At 34.4% G+C, this 24,388-nt stretch overlaps 4 protein-coding genes, 1 long non-coding RNA gene and 1 pseudogene across 15 annotated transcripts; 2 read left to right on the forward strand and 4 right to left on the reverse strand.

Moving 5' to 3' along the window:
* Positions 1-2,591: 2,591 nt before the first annotated feature.
* Positions 2,592-3,046, forward strand: LOC104719374 (uncharacterized). The gene is made up of 2 exons (XR_756599.2): positions 2,592-2,670; positions 2,773-3,046. It is a non-coding gene; the product is annotated as an uncharacterized LOC104719374 (long non-coding RNA).
* Positions 3,047-5,774: 2,728 nt separating this feature from the next.
* Positions 5,775-6,758, reverse strand: LOC104719375 (uncharacterized; annotated as a pseudogene). Its single transcript, XR_015569089.1, has one exon. The product of XR_015569089.1 is annotated as an uncharacterized LOC104719375 (transcript).
* A 3,778-nt stretch (positions 6,759-10,536) lies between these two features.
* On the forward strand, positions 10,537-12,724 carry LOC104720523 (E3 ubiquitin-protein ligase RSL1). The gene is given in 4 exon segments (XM_087468285.1): positions 10,537-10,941; positions 11,485-12,236; positions 12,320-12,455; positions 12,457-12,724. Coding segments are annotated over 4 exon segments (1,407 nt in total). The 3' UTR covers positions 12,571-12,724.
* A 5-nt stretch (positions 12,725-12,729) lies between these two features.
* LOC104719376 (putative pentatricopeptide repeat-containing protein At5g37570) lies at positions 12,730-14,779 on the reverse strand. Its single transcript, XM_010437291.3, has one exon. It carries the CDS (start codon positions 14,595-14,597, stop codon positions 12,945-12,947), a length of 1,653 nt encoding a protein of 550 aa, XP_010435593.1. The 5' UTR covers positions 14,598-14,779; the 3' UTR covers positions 12,730-12,944.
* Positions 14,780-14,978: 199 nt separating this feature from the next.
* LOC104719377 (uncharacterized) lies at positions 14,979-20,207 on the reverse strand. 9 transcript variants are annotated; one of them, XR_015569091.1, is made up of 18 exons: positions 19,968-20,207; positions 19,777-19,875; positions 19,555-19,697; positions 19,342-19,446; positions 18,911-19,011; positions 18,356-18,434; positions 17,868-17,879; positions 17,709-17,774; positions 17,386-17,454; positions 17,227-17,283; positions 16,944-17,021; positions 16,553-16,650; positions 16,423-16,468; positions 16,213-16,336; positions 15,973-16,084; positions 15,819-15,881; positions 15,590-15,649; positions 14,979-15,410 (listed from the first exon to the last, which is right to left on the reverse strand). XR_015569091.1 is itself a non-coding variant. In XM_010437292.3 (18 exons), the coding sequence occupies exons 1-18, from the start codon at positions 20,080-20,082 to the stop codon at positions 15,201-15,203; spliced, it is 1,641 nt and encodes a 546-aa protein (XP_010435594.2). In that variant the 5' UTR covers positions 20,083-20,207; the 3' UTR covers positions 14,979-15,200. The 9 variants fall into 9 exon arrangements, 6 of the variants coding, with proteins under 6 accessions (XP_010435594.2, XP_087326460.1, XP_087326461.1 ...); XR_015569092.1 differs by having other exon boundaries at positions 15,973-16,138; XR_015569090.1 differs by having other exon boundaries at positions 15,973-16,138; positions 16,213-16,340.
* Positions 20,208-21,377: 1,170 nt separating this feature from the next.
* Positions 21,378-24,343, reverse strand: LOC104719378 (glutamine synthetase cytosolic isozyme 1-1). Of its 2 annotated transcripts, XM_010437293.3 has the most exons (10): positions 23,878-24,343; positions 23,422-23,461; positions 23,197-23,300; positions 23,032-23,080; positions 22,751-22,945; positions 22,536-22,664; positions 22,266-22,340; positions 22,085-22,176; positions 21,845-22,004; positions 21,378-21,743 (listed from the first exon to the last, which is right to left on the reverse strand). In XM_010437293.3, exons 1-10 carry the CDS (start codon positions 23,949-23,951, stop codon positions 21,591-21,593), a joined length of 1,071 nt encoding a protein of 356 aa, XP_010435595.1. In that variant the 5' UTR covers positions 23,952-24,343; the 3' UTR covers positions 21,378-21,590. The 2 variants fall into 2 exon arrangements, with proteins under 2 accessions (XP_010435595.1, XP_010435596.1); XM_010437294.3 differs by lacking the exon at positions 21,845-22,004 and having other exon boundaries at positions 21,378-21,695.
* Between the last annotated feature and the right edge of the window lie 45 nt (positions 24,344-24,388).

A 24,388-nucleotide genomic window follows, 5' to 3' on the forward strand; every position in this document is an offset into this window, starting at 1 on the left:
TTCAAATGTACAAGTCGCTCAAATTCTCATCACATAAGATATAAAACTCGAGTCTTAGCCTATATTCAATTTAAAGCAATGAAATTAATTTCGTTTTGTAGCAACAACCTTCAACAACTAGCATATATTCAAGAGGAATATCTTAAGATAACACTATATTCAATCCAACTTGCCGTTACTAATCCCTTCTCACCAAAACCAAATCATAACGTTATATATATAGTGAATTCGAGTTAAAGCACTTGAAAAACACTTATGATAGTGTTTCGAAAATTTTGAAATTTCGTATTGAGAAAAGAAGAAGACCAAGCAGAGTTGAATGGAAAAGGGTCGAAGCTGGGGACCCCCAAAGATGAGCTTGATAGATTTTGGTGAGTAGCCGACAGCTTAGTTCAAAGTCTTTCGCCGAACTCAAACTCACTTTAGATTTGTTCTTATTCTCCTTTATTCCTGAAAATGACCTTATTCATATTTTATATGATTCTTCATTTTTCTTGGTTTATTCATTTCATCATTTGCATTTTTGTTGATTCATGACTAATTATCATGAAATATATATTATTACAGTAGTTGCCAGTATCATCATTATCGTGTAAGCACTCAAAGGTGACCATGTAATTCTTATGTGTCCTTCTCACATCCATGGAAAAAAAATCACATGTTGGCTATTATTAAACTTATTATGTCTCAACTGTTATCTTGTAACCCCGTTAAGGCATAAACTAAAGCTCCACTCTCTAATTACTTTGTTTAATCATCATATATATCTCAAGTGTTTTGCAACCGCACCAAATGTAACTACTAAAATGACCAAACTAGGGCTTGAAGTTTTACTCTACCAATTTTCTAGATACACCACACAATTTGATTTTTGGTTAATGCAATTGACTACACATATAAAACTCCAAGAATCTTGTGACCAGTTTGTTAATCCGCAAAACTCGAGTAATATGTCAATTAATTGTACAACTGATGACAAATTTGTATTACATCTATTGTTTCAGTCCATCGTTCGTATAATATCATAAGAGCTGTTCATTCGTTCTAAAACTACTTACTATATGTTGCTTAGTTTGAGAGATGGTTTGAATACGAGTGTTGGAAATGGAGAACTAACTCTGAGGGTCTCATCGTCGAATACAAAACTACTACACAAGCATAAGGTTTCAAGGAAACGGAAAGAAGCTATATAAATAATACATCACAAACTCTTACCATTGTTACTCTTGCACAACACAAAAAATTATAATCAATATTCAACAACTTTATTTTACCCGTGGACAAGAAAAACTAAGGTTGTGAATGGAGAGATGGAAAAAAGACGGTTGGTGTGCTTGCGGGAAAACTGCACATGTGTTACCATTAGACAACATACTTAACATAAAACGAAACACATAAAAACGGAACAGTAGAAAATATTACTTTTACTTTCTCAAATTAATGATGCATAGATAGCTGACTGACTCTACGTCTTTTGGGACTGCCACACATAGAACTATCACTTATTAGGGACCATCTTCGATATATATATACATAAAGATATGTGTTATTAGATTCTACTCTATAGAAACAGCTGTTACGTTAAGTAGTCAAAAGCAGGGAACTCATGCTATTTCACATTTTAAAGTTTATTATAATAAGCACTAAACTCCAATTAAAGTGGATAAAATCATGGGTCAAAGTGCCAGTTGTACTAATCCAATAATCTATAAATGCTTCATTAAATTCTTTAGAGCATCATTACTATGGGTTTCTCTTAAAAATACTCTTACATTTGGGTCCCAAAATATTAATAAAAACCTATATATGAGTCCATGAAGCTGAGAATCGTTTCTGTCGGAAGCATTCCGAGCAACTCCAAGAGAATGATACGTGGCGTCTCCTGAATGGTGGATTCATAAATATAAAACTGCCTTTTTCTCATTTCTTTTTTCTTTTCGTCCCGATTGTCTCTCTCTTCTCTCTCGTTTCTGAAGGCGAGAGAACATACGATTCTTGTGAAATCGGAGAAATCAATGGATTCACGTCGAATCCATTGAATTTTCCGGCTTAAACTGGTTGTTTGTTGGTCAGCCGGAGGCGATGGCTTCCATATCGGTGTAACCGTGAGATACGACGGTTCGGTTCTCACGACAAACGACGGTGGATATTAGTTTGATGTTCTCTCATGACAAACGACGACGACGGACCCTAGAGGAAGCACAAGCTCAAGCGTCTTGTTCAGTTTCCAAACTCCTTCTTGATGGTAACGATGACTTGATTCCTTTTTACTTCTTCTTAGAACCAAATATCTATGATTAGAATTGTGGGTTTGGAGTTTTGTGAATTTGGTTTTTTGTTTCCGGTAATCCCTTTGGTTTTTGAGGCTCTTTCTAACTACTTTTTTGGAGTATCTGTGACATCTTTTTGAGATTAAAAGCCAAATCTCTTTGTTTTAGAATTGTAGTTAAGTGTTTTAGGTTTAGCTGCACTCTGATTGTAGTAGTTAGTTGTTGTTTAAAACATTTGGCAATGTGCTTATGTATTTCGAACCCTTTTGCTGCTTTAGAATCCCTCTGTTTTGTATTGTCTATTCCAATTTCAGTCTGATTCTCATTTACCTGTCTGATTGTTGTTTCGTTTGTTGTTTACTTTAATGTAGGATGTGAAGTGCCAAGGCTGCTTCAACATGTAAGCTTCGGAAACAGTTTGTAAAATAATTCTTTTCCTTTGACATTACATAGTTTAAAGAACATACAAAACTTATTGGGTCTGTTTTTTTTGGTATCGCAGTACTACAGTCTTCAGTCACTCGCAGACTGTTGTGGTATGCGGAAACTGCCATACAATTCTGTGCCAGCCTACAGGAGGAAAGGCGAAGCTCACTGAAGGATGCTCTTTCAGGAGAAAGGGAGATTGTTCGAGCAATCCCCAAATCAAATCAAAAGCATTGTTACTTTTATTTTTGTTGTTGTTATGAATGCTTGTTGGTGTTTGGGATTTTTTATCTAGTTACTACTACTATTGATGTCTGGATTTTATAAAAAGTTTTGGATTTTTAAGTTAATTGTTTGAAGAATTACTACTTTTACGATTGCATTCTGCATTCCAAATTTTGTTTAATAAGTTTAATATTTCAATTTTTGTAAAATATGTGAACTATTTTGAATTTTGTAAAATATGTTTAATATTCCAAAGTTTGTAAAATATGTTTAAGATTCCAAAGTTTTATGTAATATAAAAATTTTAACAATTGTTTTGTCATTTTAGATTATTAAAGTTTGATAATTACTAAACATAAATTAAAAAATTATTTTTTAAAAGATTGAACAACCTATTTTGGGTTTTCTAATAAATGAATGATTTTGCAAAAATACTCTTAAGATTGCTTATTAATTATATGATTAATTAATTTGAGAGTAACTTGGGAGAGGTACTCCACTAAACCTAGAGATCCACAAAAATTTAATACTATATAAATTGGATTTAGAGTTGCCAGTATCTACGCCCATTTCTGTTGAATCATCACAATTTCTCAATAAAAGTCTGAGCTGTTTGAGAGGTATTGTTTAGGCCTCTGTTTCAGCTATTGTTTTATTTTCAAAGCAATCTCTTCGAGAAAGTTTTTTTCTTTTTTTTCTTTATCTTAAAAAATGGTGTAATCAATAGTGGTGGCAAGCAATGTAGAAAATACAACATGTGAATGCTAAGAAAGATTAGAAAAATGAAAAATGATATATTTAATTTTTTATTTAACACTATTTACTATTTGAATGAGATAAAAACACATGAAATATAAATAATTGGCCAAATGTCGATAATTCAAACGGTAGAAACTTTAAGCAAATATTGGAAATCGTCAGTTTGAATGATAATTAGGAGGAAATCATATAAAATGTATTGTTTTCTGTTTGGAAAGATGTATGAATGGCTGAATTTGTATATATATATATATATATATATATATATATATATATATATATATATATTATATATATTTATTTATTTATTTATTTATTCCATCTGAGTTTTGTTTTGTAGTGAAATCATGAGCGTCCCTGAGAAGAGTCGGGATGAAAATTTTCTTTAGCCCCAAAATTTAGGTTAATACAATAAAATTCTCCCAAATTGTTACAAAATTTACATACACCATTTAAAAGTGTAATAGTTTATAGCCCTACATATCGTTTAAATTGATCGGTTTTGAGTGAATGTGTTTTGTTATCTCCAATATTTGCTTAAAGTAGAAACGAAAAGTAGATATAGGAATGAAATACAATATAATAACCATACATTCAAGTTTATAGATATTTTTTGAGTGGTGGTATATTTTTCTTTGTGACAAAAAAAAAGGTATGTTTTTCCTTTTAATGATCACCAATGCCAATTTGATTATGAATAAGTCGGTAAAACACATGAAGAACATTAACCAATACAATTCATTTCAAGATAAAATCCTATGTGGAAAATTGACCTCACTCTCATTTCCACTTACATTCAATCGGCGAAAACCTTGACCAAGCCACTACCAAAGCACTCGATATGTATTCTTTCACGAACTCGACAATACATGCATGCACTAATATGAAGGTGTGGATGGGTGGGATATTGAGAAATATGGCCAACTCATCATTTACACATGCGAATTCAATGAGCTCATATAACTCAAATCAGTTAAGTTCATTAGGAATTGAGTTTTAATAAACTCTTTATTTGAAAACGTTTACATATATGTTCTAGTGAAAGAAAAAAAAAATACTTGCAAGATAGTATGTATATACTGTATATGGTATGTTACCATGAGCCTCGACGCTTCGTGGTCTATTATATTATGATTTTTGTTTGTCTTCTAATATTCTATGATAAATGATAAATGATAAATCTAATGATTAACAAATAAAACACTATCCTTTGTTCCAAAATTAAACGACACTCTCTAAACATTATATATTTGTTCCAATTCCCAAAAAGTGTTGGGCTCGTCACTCTCCGCTTAAAAATTGCATCTATACTTTAGTTTTAATTTGGTCTAGACTTTTTTGATAAGAAGATTTTTTTTTTTTTTTTTTTTTTTTTTGTGCAACCTGATAAGAAGATAAAAGATGAACAATTTATAATTTCACATCTTCACTCTCTTTCCCTCGTTAGAGTTATTATTGTCGGAGACTAATGTTTTGTGGAAATCTAAATATATTTTTACAAGACGAGGTTGGATATGTGTTTAAAGGATATATGCACTTGAGTTGTTTGTTGGGGCAAAATATTATAGGAGGAAGATGAAAGTTTAAATGTGGGTAAGAAGAATATTTTCTCATGAAAAAAAAACTGTCAGATATCTGAAATAGATTGTGTAATAGTTCAGTTTTTTTTTAGATTTAGCTTTTTGGAAATTTTTTGATGAGTTTTGGTTTGCTTAATATTTTTTTTTCTAGCTTTCAAGTATTTTCCGTTTTCTGAATCTGCATGTTGATTGTATAGTCAGAACCTCTAAATCTTTATTTTCTGAAATTTCTTCTGTCAATTATTTTTCTCATAATTGAGCCAACCAATTAAGGAGTAAACACAATGTATGGTTAGAAACAGAAAATTTGGGCCTAAAACCAACTAAAGGCCCATTGGGTTTCCTAATCTTTATTTTGGTCACTCCATTCTATATTCCTTAATTTGTATTCTCTTTTTTTTGAACAAAGACTTCTCTTCTATGTGTCATATATATATATATATTTTCTACTAATCGACTATTTTGTAGAATTAGCAGAGGATGAGATTCCAACCAAAAAAAAAAAAAAAAGAAATTAAGTTGAACAATAATATTTCAAAAGATTATAACATATAGTATTGCATAACTACATTTCCGCTTTCGTTAGAATGAGCAATAAATCTTTAAAAAGATACATAAACTTGTTAAAATCCTTAAATGTTATAGAAAAAGAAGTTGTTTCAGCATTAATAATGACCAAACACATATTTTAGCTCCTCAATAACTAGAGAGTAGAGACTACACCGTCTGTTCGCGTATTGACACTCGCCCTCCGTGCAACCTTTTCTGTTCTTGGGACAGCCCGATAAGCACTAAGATCCACATCATTACTTCTGCCACAAACCGTCCTCGGAGCCATCAGATTCATTCCTTTCCACAAATTTCGAATGCTCACTTTATTTACCAACCCATTCTCCTTCTTACTATCATATTCAAACTTCTTCTCCAATATAACATGATCATGCCGGAGACCATTACCCCGATTCGCAGGTAAAGAACCCTCATCGATCCGTTTAGAGATACTCTTAATCTCATAAGGGTCAAGAAGACTAGAGAACTTGGTTTCTTGATCTCCACGCGATAAATGATTAGTGTGTGGTTTAGAAACCCTTTTCTCGGAGAGGATCTTGTTCTCGTTAGCCTCGAGCTTGTACCGTGAAGGTCGAGGTGATCTTGTGGCTCTTGTAGTGAGATCGAACTCTGTCATCATCGGTTTGCCTTCGTGTCTTTGGTACCAAGCCCACGCAGCAGCTTTAACCGTCGCCAGCTCATCACCTCCTCCTCCTCCTCCGGTGAAGAGTGTATGTGACCATCTCTTCTTTCTCCTGTTGCTACTGCTTCTGGTGATGTTTTTCTTCTCGGACATAATTGGTGTTGAAAATGTAGTAGTTGGCGAACGGAAGCATAGTTCATTGGTTATATTTTCTTTTTGGGTTTGTGGGATTTGGATGGGACACGTTAATAGGGGTTGAAGGGAACGGCTAAGAAAAAAACAACATGAATTATTCATAAATAAATAATAAATACGCGTATGTGAAAATGATTGATACAAATGAGAAAAGAGTAGTATAGTATAGTAGTTGTTGCTCTTGCTTTTGGGTCCATTAGTGGATACACAATTATTCCGTAGGTAAAGTGTTCGTAATTTTCTAGTTGGACTCACATTCTCCATTTCCTATATTCTTTTTTGTCTCGGCAATTATTGTTATCCCTTTGTATATATATATTTTTTTATATGTACGCACCTACTACCTTGTTGTGTTGAAGAGGAGTTAGAATCAAAATTTTTGATTCGAACAAGACAAAGATTGATATCACAATCAAAACACGTTTAGTAGTCATCCGACATACTCCCTCGAGAATCTTGAGAAAAATTGGAAGCTGCATTGGAAGAAAAGCATTGTTGTATGTGGAATATGCGAGGCTTTGGAACAAGAAAGAGAATTTGAAAAATCCGATTCCAAAACTGAATCAAAACCAAACCGAACATCAGTTACTAGCCTTTTTCACCCCAATTTTTTTTTTTGAACTTTTCTATTTTAAAAAATTTAAAATTCTGAGTGCTTTTGTTTCTCTTTAGTTGTTTATTATATTCTTAAAAGAAACTACGGAAGTGATTAGAAAGGAATCTAAATTTAGGTTTTACTATACAAAATTGTTGTAGAAAATTTAACTTTTATTAATGGTTTGTGATTGAAAGCTTGGATAAAACCAAAATATGAAGAGAAATTTTATTGAATATTTCTGCTTAAAAATTACAATGATATGAGAGAGGTTTATATAGGATGATACTACAAATGGAACCTAGGTCACACGTCATTATACACACATTCTTACTGGGGAACAAAGAGTATCAAATCTTTTATAGACAGGGATTTGTTAAGCTATAAGTCTCGTACTTGATGAGATAATAGCGCACAGTTTGACTTAGAAGACTCTTTGTTCTCGTTGCAGAGTAGAGGTGTGGTGACACTTGTGGGCTTTGTAGTATGATTGCGGCCCAAATTGCTTGAAGCCTTGAAAGATCCAAATGCAAAAAGACGACCCTTCGTTTGAAATGTTGTGTCTTGGTTAATGCACCCCCTCAAACTTGGAGTAGGAGGTAAGACAACTCCAAATTTGTAGCATAGATCAAAGAACGGCTCATGAGGAAGACTCTTTGTGAAAATGTCAGTCAGTTGATAGTCATCAGGAACATGTTTGACTACCAACTCACCTAAAACCACTCTTTCTCTAACAAAATGAATATCCACATCAAAATACTTGGAGCAATTGTGCATTGCAGTATTTGCAGTCAGATAAACTACAAAAAGATTATCACAATATAACTCTGGCGTTGCAGGTTGAGGCACACTAGTTTCTCAAAGAGGTAAAGAAACCCACTTTAGTTCATAAGCAGCAATAGATAGAGTCTTGTATTCTGCTTCCTTAGAGGATCTTGATAAATAAGATGGTGTTTAGCATACCAACTGATGAAGTTTAAACCAAGAAAAGTACAGAAACCGCCAACAGACCTCCTCGTTTCTTTGCAATTAGCCCGGTCGGCAATAATTATCACTATATGCTCGAAGTGTAGAATCAGTATTGGAGTAAATGTTGAGCCTCATACTAATTGTACCTTTTAGATAGCGTAGGGCTCTCTTACGTTGATAAAAATTAGCCAAGGAAGGTGAATGCATCTTCTAACATACAAGATTCACAACAAATTGAATGTATTGTCTTGTGAATGTGAGATATTGTAGTTTGCTGGCCAAACTTTAAAATAAGTCGGATCAGAAAAGGGAATTTGTTTCCCACATACCTTGTCTATTTGCAGAGGTAAAGGAGTTGGCATAGGTGCACAGTCGTCCATCCCTGCTGCTACCAGTAGATCAATTGCATACTTCTCCTGATTAAGAAACAACCTCGTCCCTTTGAATGAGAATGAGCATGTATCCCCAAGAAGTATTGAAGACCACCCAAATCCTTCCTCCAAAACTCCTTGTTGAGATTGTCAAACAACTTTTGAACAAGCTCGGTATTGTTACATGTCTGAAGCATATCATCAACATATATCAAAAGAAACATCTTGTCTTCACCTTTATGATATGTGAACAAGGAAGCATCATCATAGGTGCAGGTGAAACCATAATCATTGAGAAAAGTGCTGAACTTATCAAACCAAGCTCTAGGAGCCTATTTTAAACCATAGATTGCCTTGTTGAGTTTGCATATGTAGCAGGCTTGTCTTTATCTTCAAAGCCTGGAAGTTGATGCATGTAAACTGTTTCTTTCAAATCTCCATGTAGAAAGGCATTTTTAACATCAAATTGCTTTATAGCCCATTTTGAACTGTTTCAGTGTGTAATATAGAGCGTATTGTAGTTGTGCATATTACTGGAATATAAGTCTCCATGCACCAAGCAGTTCAAACACAGATCCAGTTCATCCTATGGTTACAAGAGAAAAAGCGGGTGTTGTCAAGCGAAATCTTAAATATGCTTTCTTTACAATCAAGAACAGTTATCCAGAACCACAAATTGTGAAAACAGCTCTCAAAGATTCGGGTTTGACTAATGTCATGGGAGATGAGGTAGGATCCTTTCAAGAGACTCTTACGTGGGATTTGATTCCACCAAAAGAATGTCCAAATCCTCTTGGCTGCAAATGGGTGTTGAAGGCAAAATTGAAAGCTGATGGATCTCTTGATAGACTAAAAGCGTGTTTGGTAACAAACAAGACATGTCTGTTGATGAAGACCTTCCCTGTTGGTGGGTGATAACACCGATAACCTATATATTTTTTTATTGTATCCAATAAAAACACATAGAAGAGACTTAGGATCAAGCTTCTTAAGTGAATAGGGTCTTAGATGAGGATATCTAAGCTTCTTAAGTGAATAGGATCAGTTGCAATATAGAGTATAAACGGCGTTGAAGGTCATTTTTCCTAGAAGCAGAGATGTGATTATACTTCTTAGCTAGAGAAAACCATACCTCAACCTCAACACAATGAGAAAAACAAAGAGGATAAGAATCAGAGTTATCAGCCATTGGCACATGGGATCTGATACCATGAAAGCTTGGATAAAACCAAAATACGAAGAGAAAATTTATTGAATGTTTATACTTAAAGATTACAGTGACATGAGAGAGATTTATATAGGATGATACTAACCATGAAACCTAGGTCACACGTCATGACACACACCTTATCGCTGGGGAAAAAAGAGTATATAATATGTTATAGACAGGGATTTGTTAAGCTATAAGTCTTGTACGTTGATGAGCTAGTAGCATACAGTTTGACTGAGAAGACTCTTTGTTACCGTTGCAGAGCAGAGGCGTGGTGACACTTGTGGGCTTTGTAGTGTGACTGTGGCCCAAATTGTTTGAAGCCCAAGATCCAAAAGTAGAAGAAAGACCCTCTGTTTGAACTATTGGGTCTTGGTTAATAGTGACTTGATATTAATAAAGTCTTATTTTGTTGGATATAGAAATAAAGGATGACATACACAAAACAAAAAAGAGAAGTTAGATAGTTCAACTTTTAAGATTTTGAAAAATAGAAGGTCTTAAAAGTCAGATTTGGTTAAAAAACTGTCAAAAGTATACATTTATGAATAATAAATAAAGTCGTCACATTTTAACTTTGAGAACCAATCAACCTTTGGATGAATTTTTTTTAAAAGAAAATACTATTGCACTAGTCAATGAGACTTTATTATTTTGACAACTTGTTTAATATGCTTAAAGTCTTTTCTAGTCCTATATATATAGAGTCGAACTTTCTTGAGAAAATTTGAGGACTAAACAATCATGGAAAAACATGATTTAACCTTTATTTCTAAAAAACGGAAGGTAGATTATGCGATGACCGAAGATATCCCAAACCTTAATGGCGAGGGAGGTTCTAAGGTTCTCCGATCCGCCTTTACGACAACAAAATTTAAGAATAATAAAATTTACAGATTGTATTTCAAAGGTTTGGTGAGTGATAAAATAGCGATGGATAAAGAAATGAGTGTAAAGGTTGGAATTGGGATCGCAATATGCGACGAAGCAGATAACTTGTTGTATGGAATAAATGAATCATTTTTTGGCGATATGATTAATCGCGAAGAAGTGGAGATTATCGCAATGATTATTGGATTAAATGAAGCAATTCGTTTGGGGGTTAGAAATATCGTAATTTGTTACAATGACTATGAAATTTACCAAATTGTAAGTTTTTATTTACTATATTAATTACTCCCTCCGTTTATTTTTACTTATCATTCTAGAGTTAATTTTTTGTTTTCTATTACTTGTCGTTTTGTATTTACGATGCAATTTTATAGATTAAAATTTCAGTTTTACCCCTAACTTTTAACTTATTAATTACTTATATCAAATGAAATAGTGTATTCATGAAGGGTAAAATCAAAAATTTAATTATTTTCTTAATATGTGTGAAATTGTCTAGAATGACAAGTAATATAAACCGGAGGGAGTAATTATTTAGTTAGCTTTATTAAAAAAATAAAATAAATTAAAAAGTGGTGCTACTTTGACTTAGATAAAGAAAATGTTATATTGTGCAAACGAATTTTATCGTATTCGAAACCTCATTAGATGTTTAATTCAATATAGCAATTTTTCTTCACTATTTCTTTTTGTTGTCATTATTCGTATTGTTAGTAATTTGCATTTGGAAATTGGAAAAGCTCTCTCGCTTTAGATGTTTAATTAACTAATAGTTGGGTTGTCTCTGAATTTTTACTGCAGATAAATGGTAGAGTCAGAGAGATGCCTAACCAGAAGATTGTCCATCTTGTGGACCAAGTCCAACGCCTTAGAGGAAAAATGACTTGTACTGAACTTGTCTTGGCTACCGCAAATGGTTTTAAGTTTGCCTTTAGTCTTGCCATGGATGCAATGGTTTCTCAAAGCACTAGTAGCAGCGTTGATGTGAAGGCAACCCCACAGAAGGAAGTTTGTACCATTTGTTTTGAAGAAACCGATGCTGAGGGCATGTTCTTTAATGACAAATGTCTTCACCGCCATTGCGTTTCGTGCGTGAAACGGTATGTGGAAGTGAAGCTGTTTAGTGGAACATTTCCCATATGCCTTGAGGATGGATGCAAGTCTGAGCTCACTCTTGAAAGTTGTAGCAAGGTTTTGACACCAATGGCTGTTGAGATGTGGAAACAGAAGATGGAAGAGGACTTAATCCCTGTTGCAGAGAAAATCTATTGCCCATATCCAACCTGCTCGATGTTGATGTCCAAAACCAAGCTTTCCAGTGAAACCGACCAGTCGTCCAATGCCCGGTCATGTATCAAATGCTATGGACGCTTCTGCATTGACTGCAAAGTACCATGGCATTCTGATTTGTCCTGTGATGAGTACAAGAACTTGAACGGTGAACTTAATGACATGAAGCTGGCGTCTTTGGCAATCGACAATATGTGGCGTCAATGTGACCACTGTGGGCACTTGATTGGACGTGATGAGGGTTGCAGACGCATGACTTGCAAGTAATTATTGAACCTGATTAAGTTACTTTTTTTTATATATGAATTGTTCTATTTCACTATGTCTTTGTGCGTACATTGTGTAGATGTGGACATGTGTTTTGCTACATTTGTGGGATCGACTGGAGCCAAGAAGAATGTCCTTCCAGTTGCCTGCCATTTGACGAGGAAGATGATGATGATGATGATGATTTTGATTTTGATTCTGATTCTGATGCTGATGGATGATTCTGATGGTGGCGACAATAACCATGATGATGGCACAACATTTAGCTCCGAAGTGGGTCTAGATTGGTACAAGTACAGACTTTTGTGGATCAACAAATCCAAATTATGATGTCCAGAAAAGATTGAAATATGTCAAATGAGCAGCAAAATAAGAGCAAATGAACTAAACAACCCTTTGATGGTTTTTTATTTTTATTTTTGTAATGTCTTTTTAATTTTTCTATAATTTGAAGGTAATTTACATATACTTTGATCTTTATAAAGCCAGTTTATAACATCGTAATCATTGTATATCATAACCACAAAAGGTATTTACATCCTTAACCACATGAACACAATATTCAGTTTTACTCCTTCCATTTTCATTTGAAATGGGCGGTTAAGCCAGAGAAATAACACAATGGTAAAACTGTTATCCAAGCAATGAGCGTCTTGTTAGGTTAAAGCAAAGTCTTCCATCGACAGGGTTAGATGACGGAGTGCTTATCGACGTATCCAACTTCGGCCACATATCTTGTTGATGCCACTCTCCTTCATTTTGTCCCTAAGATGAGCAACATCCGCCCACCGGTCTAAAGCTGCATATATATTTGATAGAAGCACGTAATTACCGCCACTTTGTGGTTCAAGTTGAAAGAGTTGCCTCGCAACTACCTCTGCTATCTCAGTATTCCCATGTAGACTACAACCACCCAAAAGCGAACCCCAAGCACTAGCATGAGCTTCAAAGGGCATGGATTTAATAAGCTCATAAGCCTCTTTAAGCTTTCCTGTCCGGCTAAGAAGATTCACAATGCAGGAATAATGATCAGGAGAGGCCACAATAGAATACTCCTTTTGCATTAACTCAAAATACCTTAACCCCTCCTCAACAAGCCTGGCTTGGCCACAAACTTTCAATATTACAGTAAATGCAACATTATCAGGAACGATACCTTCATCAACCATTTTCTCAAACAGTCGAACAGCTTCATATCCACACCCGTGAATAGCCATCCCTTCCATCATTGAACAGTATGAAACAAGATCTCGTTGAGGCATCTCTTCAAACAACTTGGCTGCTCTGTCCATGTGACCACACTTGGCATTCATGTCTATCAAAGCAGGAATAACATAATGACTAGAAAACTTTTTCATGCCCTGGTGTAGATATGTATCAACCTGTTCACACAGTTCAAAGCAACCCATCTGAGAACAAGCTGACATCAAACCCACCATTATAAACTCATCAGGTTTGACATTCTTAGCACACATTTGGTCAAAAACTTTAAAGGCCTCACTCGGCTGACCGTTCTGTGCATAACCCGATATCAAAGCTGACCATGCCCTAACATCAACATCACTCGCTTTCTCAAACAAATCCCGAGCAGAAACCATATCACCACCTTTCGCATATCCATCAATCATACAGGTATACGAAACAATGTCTCTCTTAGGCATTTCATCAAACAGTTTCCTAGCATTACCCAAATCTCCGGATTTAACCAAACCATCAACCAAAGCATTCCAAGATCCAAGATTACGCTCAGGCATAAGATCAAACATCCTCTTCGCTTTCTCTAACTCCCCAGATTTCACATACGCTACAATCAAAGCTGTCCAAGAAACCGCATTTCTCTCAGGCATTTTATCAAACACCTTACGTGCACTACACAAATCCTTGCATTTACCATAAAAATCAACAAAACTTGTAGCCACAACAACATTGTTATCAAACCCAATCCTCAGAACCAACCCATGAACCGTTGAACCAACACGAACCTGTCCATTGTAAGAACAAACCTTCATAACCAATGGAAACGTATACTTATCAGGTCGAGCAAAACCTGTTCTCATCATACGCACAAGAAGCGAAACAGTCTCGAAGAAGAGAAACTTATCCGAGTAACCTTGAACGAAATGGTTCCAGAGATAAGGACAAGGATGAGAAACACGGTTAAAAACAGAGGAAGAGTAAGAGAGAGATGAAGAAGACGATGAGATCAAGAGAGAGATGAGGTTCTGGTCTTGTTCAAGACCTTTCCGGATGATTCGGGCATGGATTTGATTAAGATGAATCTCAGATTTGCAGAGCTTCAAGAGGGTTTCGAGTGAAGGCAAAGAAGAAGAGAGAGATGACGATGATCTCTTGATCATTCGTCTCGCATGTATCACGCGTGTGTATAAATGTATCGTCTTGTCATAACAAAAAGAATCTTTGATGGGTTCTTTTGAAGTTACCGCAGATTCAGACAAGAATCGCTCATTGCAGAACTAGTTCAGTTGAAAGATAAATGTAAAGATGAATCCTTGAGGAAGAGGGTTTAGGCCTTTAGGGTTTAATCAATCAGCCGCTTGAGGTTTTATGGAAACAAAAATTAATCATAAATTCAGTTTTAAATTCATTTCTCGGTTTGAAATTATTGGTTTACGAGGTTTATGAAATGTAGAAAACAAAATACAGTACTACCACCATTTGGATTGGTTTAATTTAGTTTTTTCATGTACATATGAATACAAAAAAATTCGAAATTTATATTTGTTCTCAATTAAACAACGTATTATATATTTTAGAAACTAAAATACAAATATTTTGGAGGATATTTCTTAGTTTTTAACTTTTACAGAAAAAAAAAAATAAAAAAAAAAATTTAGTTGGTTTCTTTTTCCAAAAGGAACTCGTGATTAATATGCGACAATTGGATCTCTGTATGATCCTTTATTCGATTGGAGATTCTAAGAATGAATAAAGAAAACACTTTACTTGACAAGCTTTCCGCCTTTACTTAGAGAACCAAGATCGATTTCGATACGCCTAACTTCTTCCTTCAGCTCTGGTAAAGAAATAGGACTATCCTTTGAGTTGAGCGTCGTCTCTTTGTTGCCTAATAAAGCTGAGAGATGCTTAAGACACGAAAGGTATTCAGATTTTACTTCAGGAGAATCTTGCAGCTGAGTTCCACTACCAAACTACACAAAACAAGAATCAGTGTTCCAACGTTTTCTTTGCACGATGTATCAAAAATTGACTGATATTTGAGACAGAGAAAGGAAAAGAAGTAGATACTAGATTCTAATGAAAGCTGTGATATATAAGTATTCTTTAGGTTGTTAGTTAGTTATGAATGGAAAACAATCCATTTATTTACCTCTTTGTAAGCTGAAACACATTGGAGAAGGGTTTCTTCAGCTGCATGCGGATTTGTTTCCTGGAATGTCATGAATCAACAGGTTTACACAGGCTTGTTCTATAGTCTATGGAATACGAAGTCAATTGCGTGTTCATCATCAAGTCAAGTACACAGAACCAAATGAAACGAGAAGAAAGCTTGTGTCTGATTCTATAACTGTGTCGAGCTTTCGCACTGCAGTACTAACCTTTGGCTCCTGGATCTCATTTTTGCTTGTCTCTAAAGCTGCAAGGCTCTCAAAAGATTGCAGCTGCAAAGAAATAGAAAACGTCCCAAACGCGTTGTTTTTAAGACAATCAAACATATATATACGAACAAGTATGACTTCAAGCGACACCCACCAATATAACTAAAGCTGCATGTTCATAATTCCTAAGAGTCGCACTTGCTTTTTCGTGTTTCTGCGCTTTGCTCTTTTGATTTTTCAACTTAAGCAGAACGTCTTTTGCTATCCTGGTTTACACCACACATCACACCAATAGTTTTGTTATATTCTCATACATGAGACTGAAAAATCAAATATCAACCATCAGTTTACGCTAAGAAAGAGAGCTAGTACAGAAATATATATAGAGACCAACCTTGTTGAGTTTTCAAGATAATTCTTCGCTTTTTCTAGTTTGAATAGAGCTTCACTGATATTAGTTCTTCCCAACTGACTAGCCTGAAGCATAAATGTCTTCGCGATGTGCAGCAAGTTTCCACCTATCTATCAGCCAAAGAGAGGAGACAAGCTGAATACTAACTCGATTTCCATTATAAAGATGATTTTTCTAAAAAAAGGAGTGAACCTGGATATGTCCTTCTGGAAGTAATTTCTTTTGGGCATTGAGACACCTGACAGGAAAATTGTCATAGAGCTTTAGTTTGAGGATCCTCGTATTTTAATCTGACAACCCAATCAAGATTTTGTGTGCTCACTTTTCAAAAAGTTCTAGAGCTTCTCCCAGCTGCCCAGATAATCGTAAAGTGAGCGCTAATGCTTCAGCTGCAGTTATAGCCTCCATTGAGTTCAATCCCTGTCATAGATTTTAGCAATTAAGTAAGAACTACAGGTAAAAATGTGCAAGTTCCATCCCTGTGATTAATTGATTGCCACTAGCTCCATCTATGTAAGTGATTTCCTCAACTTACGATTTATGCATAATTAAGTAGTTCAAAAGAAAAAACTTAACATGAAGTTAGAACAGTTTCCTTCAGTACTACATTAGAAAGTTGGAATTTACAAGGAAAAATGCAGCAAAACAGACTGTAACATGTTAAATTATTGAACGATACAGCTAAAGGAAAGTTAAGTAAGAAAACACCACACCTTTGATAATTCCATCATGTGCAAAAATTTTCTTTGAAGGTTTTCAGCCTCAGCCAGACGATTGGATCGTATATATATCTGAAAGGACAGATGAGAATGTAAAATAACAGAAATTTCAAAATCACTTAATGGAACGACACAGATGTTGAGAATTGTGAGTTATATAAGCCAACAAATTTCTACGGTTTTCATCCGGAGTGGTTCTGGTTTTTGCTCAAAATCAATGCATTGTAAAAGTAGAAGGAGACTTCCAAATAACAAGGAAAATATAAGGCAAAAAAACCTGAGAAAGATATCTCAGTCTCCTGATATATGTCATGGACTCTCCTTCACCACCTTCCTAACATTATAAAAACCAAAAATACAATAAGAAAGCATCCAATTGACAAAATAAAACGTCAAGATGGCACATATATCAGTTATCATTAAGATATCGACATGCCTCAAGTATTTTAAGAGAATCCAGAATAAGTGCTTCCGCATCTGTATCTTTTCCTTGCAGGTGGAATACCTGTCGAATATCATATCATATGTTAGATGGAAGTTTAAAATGATAGATCCAACTCAGACTTCATGACAGCATGGATGTGTCATATTAGATGCATTTGATCACATGTCTGAATTGGCAAGAGGCAATTTTAACGTTCAGGGTGACAATATGTGGCTAATATGCAAGAATCTCAAGAAAGGAAGTGTACAGTTCATTACAAGTTTAAAGAGCTCATGAAGATTAATAAAAGCAAGAAAAGTGAAGCATGAGAGTACCGTTCCAAGATGATACATTGTCTCTGCAAAATCAGTATGATTATGTCCCAGGACTCGGCCTTTCATCTAGACGGGAATCACAACAAAGGATAAGAGGAAAAATACATACTAACACAAGTGTGACTTGTAAATAATAAAGATTAATAACCATAACCATACCTTTAAAGCACGCTGCACAGGGAACCATCAGCAAAAAAAGTTAAGAATAAATTGTTAGCATCACAGAATGTAAAATTTTATCATTTGAATTTGGTGGCAGTATATGATATCAATATATCAAGTATAATATAAATACAGGCAAACAACAGGAAATAACAAGCAGACAAGTAGATATACTATGGATGTCGTAATCATGGTCAATTTAGGATCAGTTTCTCAGAAAAAGAGGTAAAACACGATTTTTAAAAAATTAATTTGGACCAATTATCTGATTAAAGCATCTAGACTTCAGTATGTAACATAGCGAGCAACATTCATGACTCCCGTCCATCTTAATTGTCTCATGTAAGAAAGAACAGCAAACACACCTCATAATATTTAATACCAACACTGAAGTCACCCAGATAGCCAAGAAAAGTACTCGTCCTGACCAATCCATATTTGATGCCTATAGCCTAGTTTTGCAAAAAAAAATTAATTGTGATTACCTCATAGCACGCACGAGCTTCCTCAAGTTTTCGCTGGACAAGATAGAGTTGTCCAAGGTTGTGGAGAGTAGCACCAACACTGCATTGTTAACAATATGGTTGAATGAATGAAGGGTACAAAAACAATAAGGGAGTCAAACCTGTCACCAAAATGTATGTATAACATGTAACACAATTCCTGATGTTTCTAGGTGTTGCATGACATTCAATCTAGCCAGTGGGGGTCATAAAGATCACTAAGATGGCCAAACGTACAGAGCCTTAAAGAATTACGAATCTATAAATTGTCTTGTCAGGAAGAGGCATTCAGGGAAAGGGTAAGTACTCTAACAGAGAAACAGGGGTATATAACTAAAAATAGTAAAATGTACCAGAAAACTCAGCCAGCTCAACAAAACTATGAGAGTGATCGTAAATTTATATGTTTCAGAACAAATAGTATTAGTCAGGTAGCATCAAAACTCAAAAGTAAAGACTTTACAATATGTGTGGTGATGTTCAAGCCAATGGCACTTAATTAATTAAGTATCAGCTCAAGAGATGTTGATGTCTCACCGCACATCTTCAGGACCATAGAAATCCTCCAAGATACTAACAGCTTCCAGGTATAAGGGCTCTGCTTTGTCAAATTCTTTCTTGACTCTATATAACTCTGCCTTACATAGAGGAAGGAAAAGATAGAGCAATTAGTCTAAAAATACAAGAAATAACAAGTGTTGAGAAGCAGAGAACCTAAGAATGAAACATTTCGAAAAAGATTACTCTCCCAAATAAGAATTAAACTTCTCAGAAAGAGACTGATCATAAAACCACTGTGCTAAAATATATACATTCCTCAGCCAGAAACAGTAAAACTGTTTTACACTTATCCTTAGAGAGCCATACTCGAGATGCTGATACAGGGTTCATGCAATATCTTATGAAATGAAAAAGCAACAAGCACTATAATCTAAGGAACCAAACATAGAAACCTCACAGAGACCAACCAGATTGTTACATGCAGATGCAACATGTGGATCCCTCTCTCCAAAACCTTCTTTAGCTTCCTGTATTGCCGAACCGAAAAGCCTCTCTGCTGGCTCCAGTTTCCCCTACAAAATAGAGAAAAATCATCTACCAAGACAGAAAAAAAAAAAAAAAAAAAAAAAACCTTGTTTAAAGAAAAAAAGTAGATTGAGCTTCATTCTTCAAATACCAACCTGAAAGAAATGATCTCTTCCACTATCAGTAAACACCCTCCACTTAGATGTGTGTATATTAGATACAACCGAACCATCCTCAATTTTTTCTAGCCCACTCTTATCCTCTGCTAATACAGAGTTCCCACAAAACCCAAGGATTGCTGAAAAAGGAAGGAACCGTATCGGTAATTAGAATCATGACATCACAAAATTATCTAAACATTGAGCATATGTACGCACCAGCTTGTCCTGTAAAGATAATCCAAAGACGAGGATCCAAGAGATGTGAATTCGTCTTATGGCCTCCGTAATCATTCTGATACGAAATCCTTGGTTTCCCTGCAATTAACACAGTGAAGATTTCAATTTCACGAGCTAAAGAGATGGTAATTGGATTTGAGGAAAGAAGAAGTAATGAATCTGGAAGTTACGGGAGAGTGAAGAATTAGCAAAAGTGGTGCAGATCGGATTCCGCGAAGAAGAGAAAGAAAGTGAAGTCCGATGAGTTCCTCTGCGAAGAGTCGAAAAAATTCGAAGCAGAGACATTTTTGTTCAGACGCGAAAAAAATCCTTAAACCCCTTAGGAGTTTTGTAAAGTTGCGCATCAGGTGTTCGACGAAAATACGGCTTTGATTTTTTTTTTTTTTTTTTTTTTTTCGGCTTTGATTGGTAACATATGAGTTACCATTGAGTTAAGTTGAGTTATGGACTTAACTCATAGATTATTCAAAAATGTTACCAATAAACAACAAAACTAAAAAATTTAAAGTTGAGTTTGAGTTACAATGTGTTATGATTGACTTACAATTTTGAGTTATATACTTTGTAAAATTGTTAACTCAAAACATTATTCAACATCATCCAAATTTTCATGAGTTAAGATGTGGTAAGTTGTGTTATCTTTTATTTTTAATTGAAAAAACGGAAATTCAGTTGTATAATACAAAAAAATTATTGTTTTTGTTTTTATTTAATTCATATATCAATAAAAATATTTTTTACTGTTTTTCTTTTATTTAATAACTTTTTTAATTAGTTATATTATATTTTTCCTAAATTATTATTTTTATTATCATTTGAAATGAAAATAGGCATAGATCTAAATATGATAAGATTGTAAATATTATGGCATGCATGTAGTTAATTTTTTAATTTGTAATGTAACAAAGAAGTTTAGTTAAATTTGTGTATCTTAAAATTATTTTATCATTTATATATTTTTATTTATTTATTTTTATAATTTTGTGAAATATATTCACTAATATTTTTAATAATTATAATCAAATAATACATACTGCAATATCTACCATAAAAATGTCACTAGTCAGTAATTTTGATAAGATTAATAAATCATATTTTTACAGCGATCCATTACTTCAAACTACTGTTTTTACCACATAATTTTTACTGCAACTTACATCGAATTATAATATTCTATTCAACTCAACTTCGATAAATCATGTTACCAATCAGAGCCGACATGTGAACGAAATTTGCATTGTTAGTCTTTGGGATACGAAAGTGGGTCGCTCGCTTGGTTTGGTTCTTCAATGGTTCAAATTAACATGAACCGGAAGAGCTTAAATGAATAAACTTATTTTACATGGTTCAAATTATTTACGTTTTTAGTTTCAATTTATTTTATCTAATATATATAAAATTTAGATTTTGAAGTCTATTGATACTACAAAAAGAAAATGAAAATTTTGTATTTAAAAACATTATTATTTTGTATATGGTTAAAAATCCAAATCCAAATTAGAACTCAAACCATGCAAACCAGATCATTCTTCATTCTTTATGCAAACCCACAATCCAAAAAAAAAAACATAACGAATGAATGATGATGAAACAGCACTTTCATTATGTAGATTATTTTTATTCGTAATAAAACAGAGAAGGTTTCAATGGGTGGGAAACAATACAAAAGCAGACATAAGCAGAGCAAATCATTGACCTGAATAAATTCTGAGACACTTGTTTGATTGAAGAAACACAAACTTAAGAAAACACAATAAAGTGAAACAATTCAAGATTTTCTTGATCTGATCAAATCAAGGATCCCAGAGGATTGTGGTCTCTGCAATCATGGAAGTGACAATGTAAGGATCCATGTTCGAAGCTGGCCTCCTGTCTTCAAAGTATCCTTTCCCTTCTTTCTCGGTGTCACGTCCAACACGGATCGATGCTCCACGGTTTGCAACACCCTATAATAAAACATTATTCCAACACAAATATAATTAATAACAAAAGCGAGTTTTTTTAATATACGAATAACCGTAAAAAAATATGTGTTGGTTTTTTTTACCCATAGGAAAGTGTTGATGTCAGCTGTCTCATGGTGTCCAGTGAGACGACGCTCATTGCCTTCACCGTAAGCAGCAATGTGTTCTTTGTGTCTCAGTCCCAATTTATCGATCGCTTTCTTGATTATCTCGTAACCGCCTTCTTCCCTCATTGTCTTAGTACTGTAACATTTAGTTTATATGAATCAGCAAAAAAATCACAAGACAAAACATCTCTCAGTCGATTCTTGTCAATGTAGTACCTGTAATTGCAGTGAGCACCAGCACCGTTCCAGTCACCAGGAATTGGTTTCGGGTCAAAAGATACAACCACACCAGCAATCTCTGTGATCCTCTGTTTTCAAAACAAGGTGAGTGTTAGTAATCGAAATCTACATAAGTAACAACCATTGCAGTTTGAAATTTCTTTTTGGTTAGACTTACCTCCAAAATGTAACGAGCCACCCAAATTTCATCACCAGCTGAGATACCAACAGATGGACCGACTTGGAACTCCCACTGTTCTCAACACAAAAGATTTGGTAATTAGTACTTCATGCAAAACATCAAAACTGAATACTATAGAGAAAAAAAAAAAAAAAAAAAAAAAAGAAGATCAAAGCATAATGAAAATATATAATATTTAAGGTCATAAGTGAATAGAGACAAAAATAATGAATCTTTATGCTAAGGTTTCTTGGTTGTGAAAACAACCTGACCAGGCATGACTTCTCCATTGATACCACTAATGTTGATTCCAGCATATAAGCAGGCCTTGTAGTGAGAATCAACAACGTCTCTTCCAAAAGATTTGTCTGCTCCAATACCACAATAGTATGGTCCCTGCAATACATTTTTAGACAAAAAAAAATTTTAAAAACCGAACAACAGAAAAAAAACGAAACCGATTATATATCCATCTTGTTTACCTGAGGGCCGGGGAAACCACCAATAGGCCAACCAACAGGCCACTTGACATCTTTCTGAAGTAAAGTGTATTCTTGCTCAATACCATACCATGGCACTTCAGCTACAACATCAGGATGGCTAAAGACCTTAGCCGCAGCGTGTCTTTTGTTTGTTGGGATTGGTTCACCCGCGGGGGTGTAAGCATTGCACATGACCTGATCAAAAAATCGTTAAGTTATTATGATGGATCTAATCAAGTATGGATGCAACAAGAAAGGTCAAAACATGTGAAGAAACTCACAAGAATGTTGTTGCCTCTACGGAAAGGGTCTTTGAAAATGGCTTGAGGGCTAAAACATACATATAAGACACACACAAAAGGTTAATAAACAAGAATTGAAAAAAAAAAAACTCGAAAGAGAAGAAAGAAACTAGTATAAGATTTCAAGAAAGAAAGATTATTAACTATAAGATGACTTCACTGTCTTCACCAGGAGCTTGACCTGTGCTTGAACCATCATAGTTCCACTTTGGTAGCTCTGAAGGGTCCTTCACTGGTCCAGATAGAGTCTACATATAAACCAGAATTACAATAAATCAAAAACTTATGAATTTTACTAAAAATAGGAAAAGACAAAAAGTTGAATCTTTTTTATTTTCCCCCAAAATTATTTAGAGAATGAGAATTCACCCTGGCTTTGCTTCTCATATCCATTCCAGAACCTCCAACCCTGATTTGGTAATAATACAACACCAAAGAAAACAAAATATTTCAGAAACTCAATCTCATACTCTTCAAGAACAGAGCCAAAAAACAGAGTAAACATCATCAGGAGATCAAAAAAAAATTTAGCAAACATGTAGTTTCAGTATTGGCAGATTCAGGAGCCTAATAGATTTATTAGCAAACTAAACAGAAATCTGAAGAATAATCAAAACAAAAAAAGGACTAAGAACAACCAAAGGACCAAAACCAAAACTAATCCATACAATCCTAAACAAATAAAACAGAGTCAACACTTGTAAAAAAACAATACGATCCCATTTGATTTAGGTTTCATAAGATTACGTATACATGAAAAAAAAAAAAAAATACGATATTTACTGGAAAAAAAACAGATGAAAAAAGAAGGAGAAGAAGACGAACCATATGTATTCGGCAATGATTTTGTCAGTGGTGTCTGAGAGGTTAAGGTTAACGAGATCTGAAAGGTTACTCATGGCTACAAGCCTACAAACACCAAGGTTTGGATGACTGTAACAGTTCTAAATGAAAATAAAATGGAACCAAATCTGTCTCGTGTTTTGGTATTGGTAGATATGAAGAGTACTTATAAAAGGAGGAGGGTGCAGGGAACGAGGAGGAGGGTGACGTGAAGACTTAGGTGACTTTTTGGCTCTCCATAAAGAAAAAAAACAAAATTACAGGAATAAAATATCAAAGATTCTCTTGCGGCCCAATGGAATCTCATATATTTTAGGAATTTATAGATATACAAGATCCTTATTACAACAACAAGTTGTATGAGATACTGAAAAAAAAAAAAGAGAGAGAAAGAAATGTAGTTATTTAAAGTAATATATCTTGAAAAGTATAAATATAAAACAAATTTTATAAAATGTAAAAAATTATATTGTCATGTTATTGGTTTTAAAGG

The sequence above is a fragment of the Camelina sativa genome, chromosome 10 (assembly GCF_030686135.1).
Source record: "Camelina sativa cultivar CO46 ecotype springtype chromosome 10, ASM3068613v1".
Classification (NCBI taxonomy): Eukaryota; Viridiplantae; Streptophyta; class Magnoliopsida; order Brassicales; family Brassicaceae; genus Camelina; species Camelina sativa.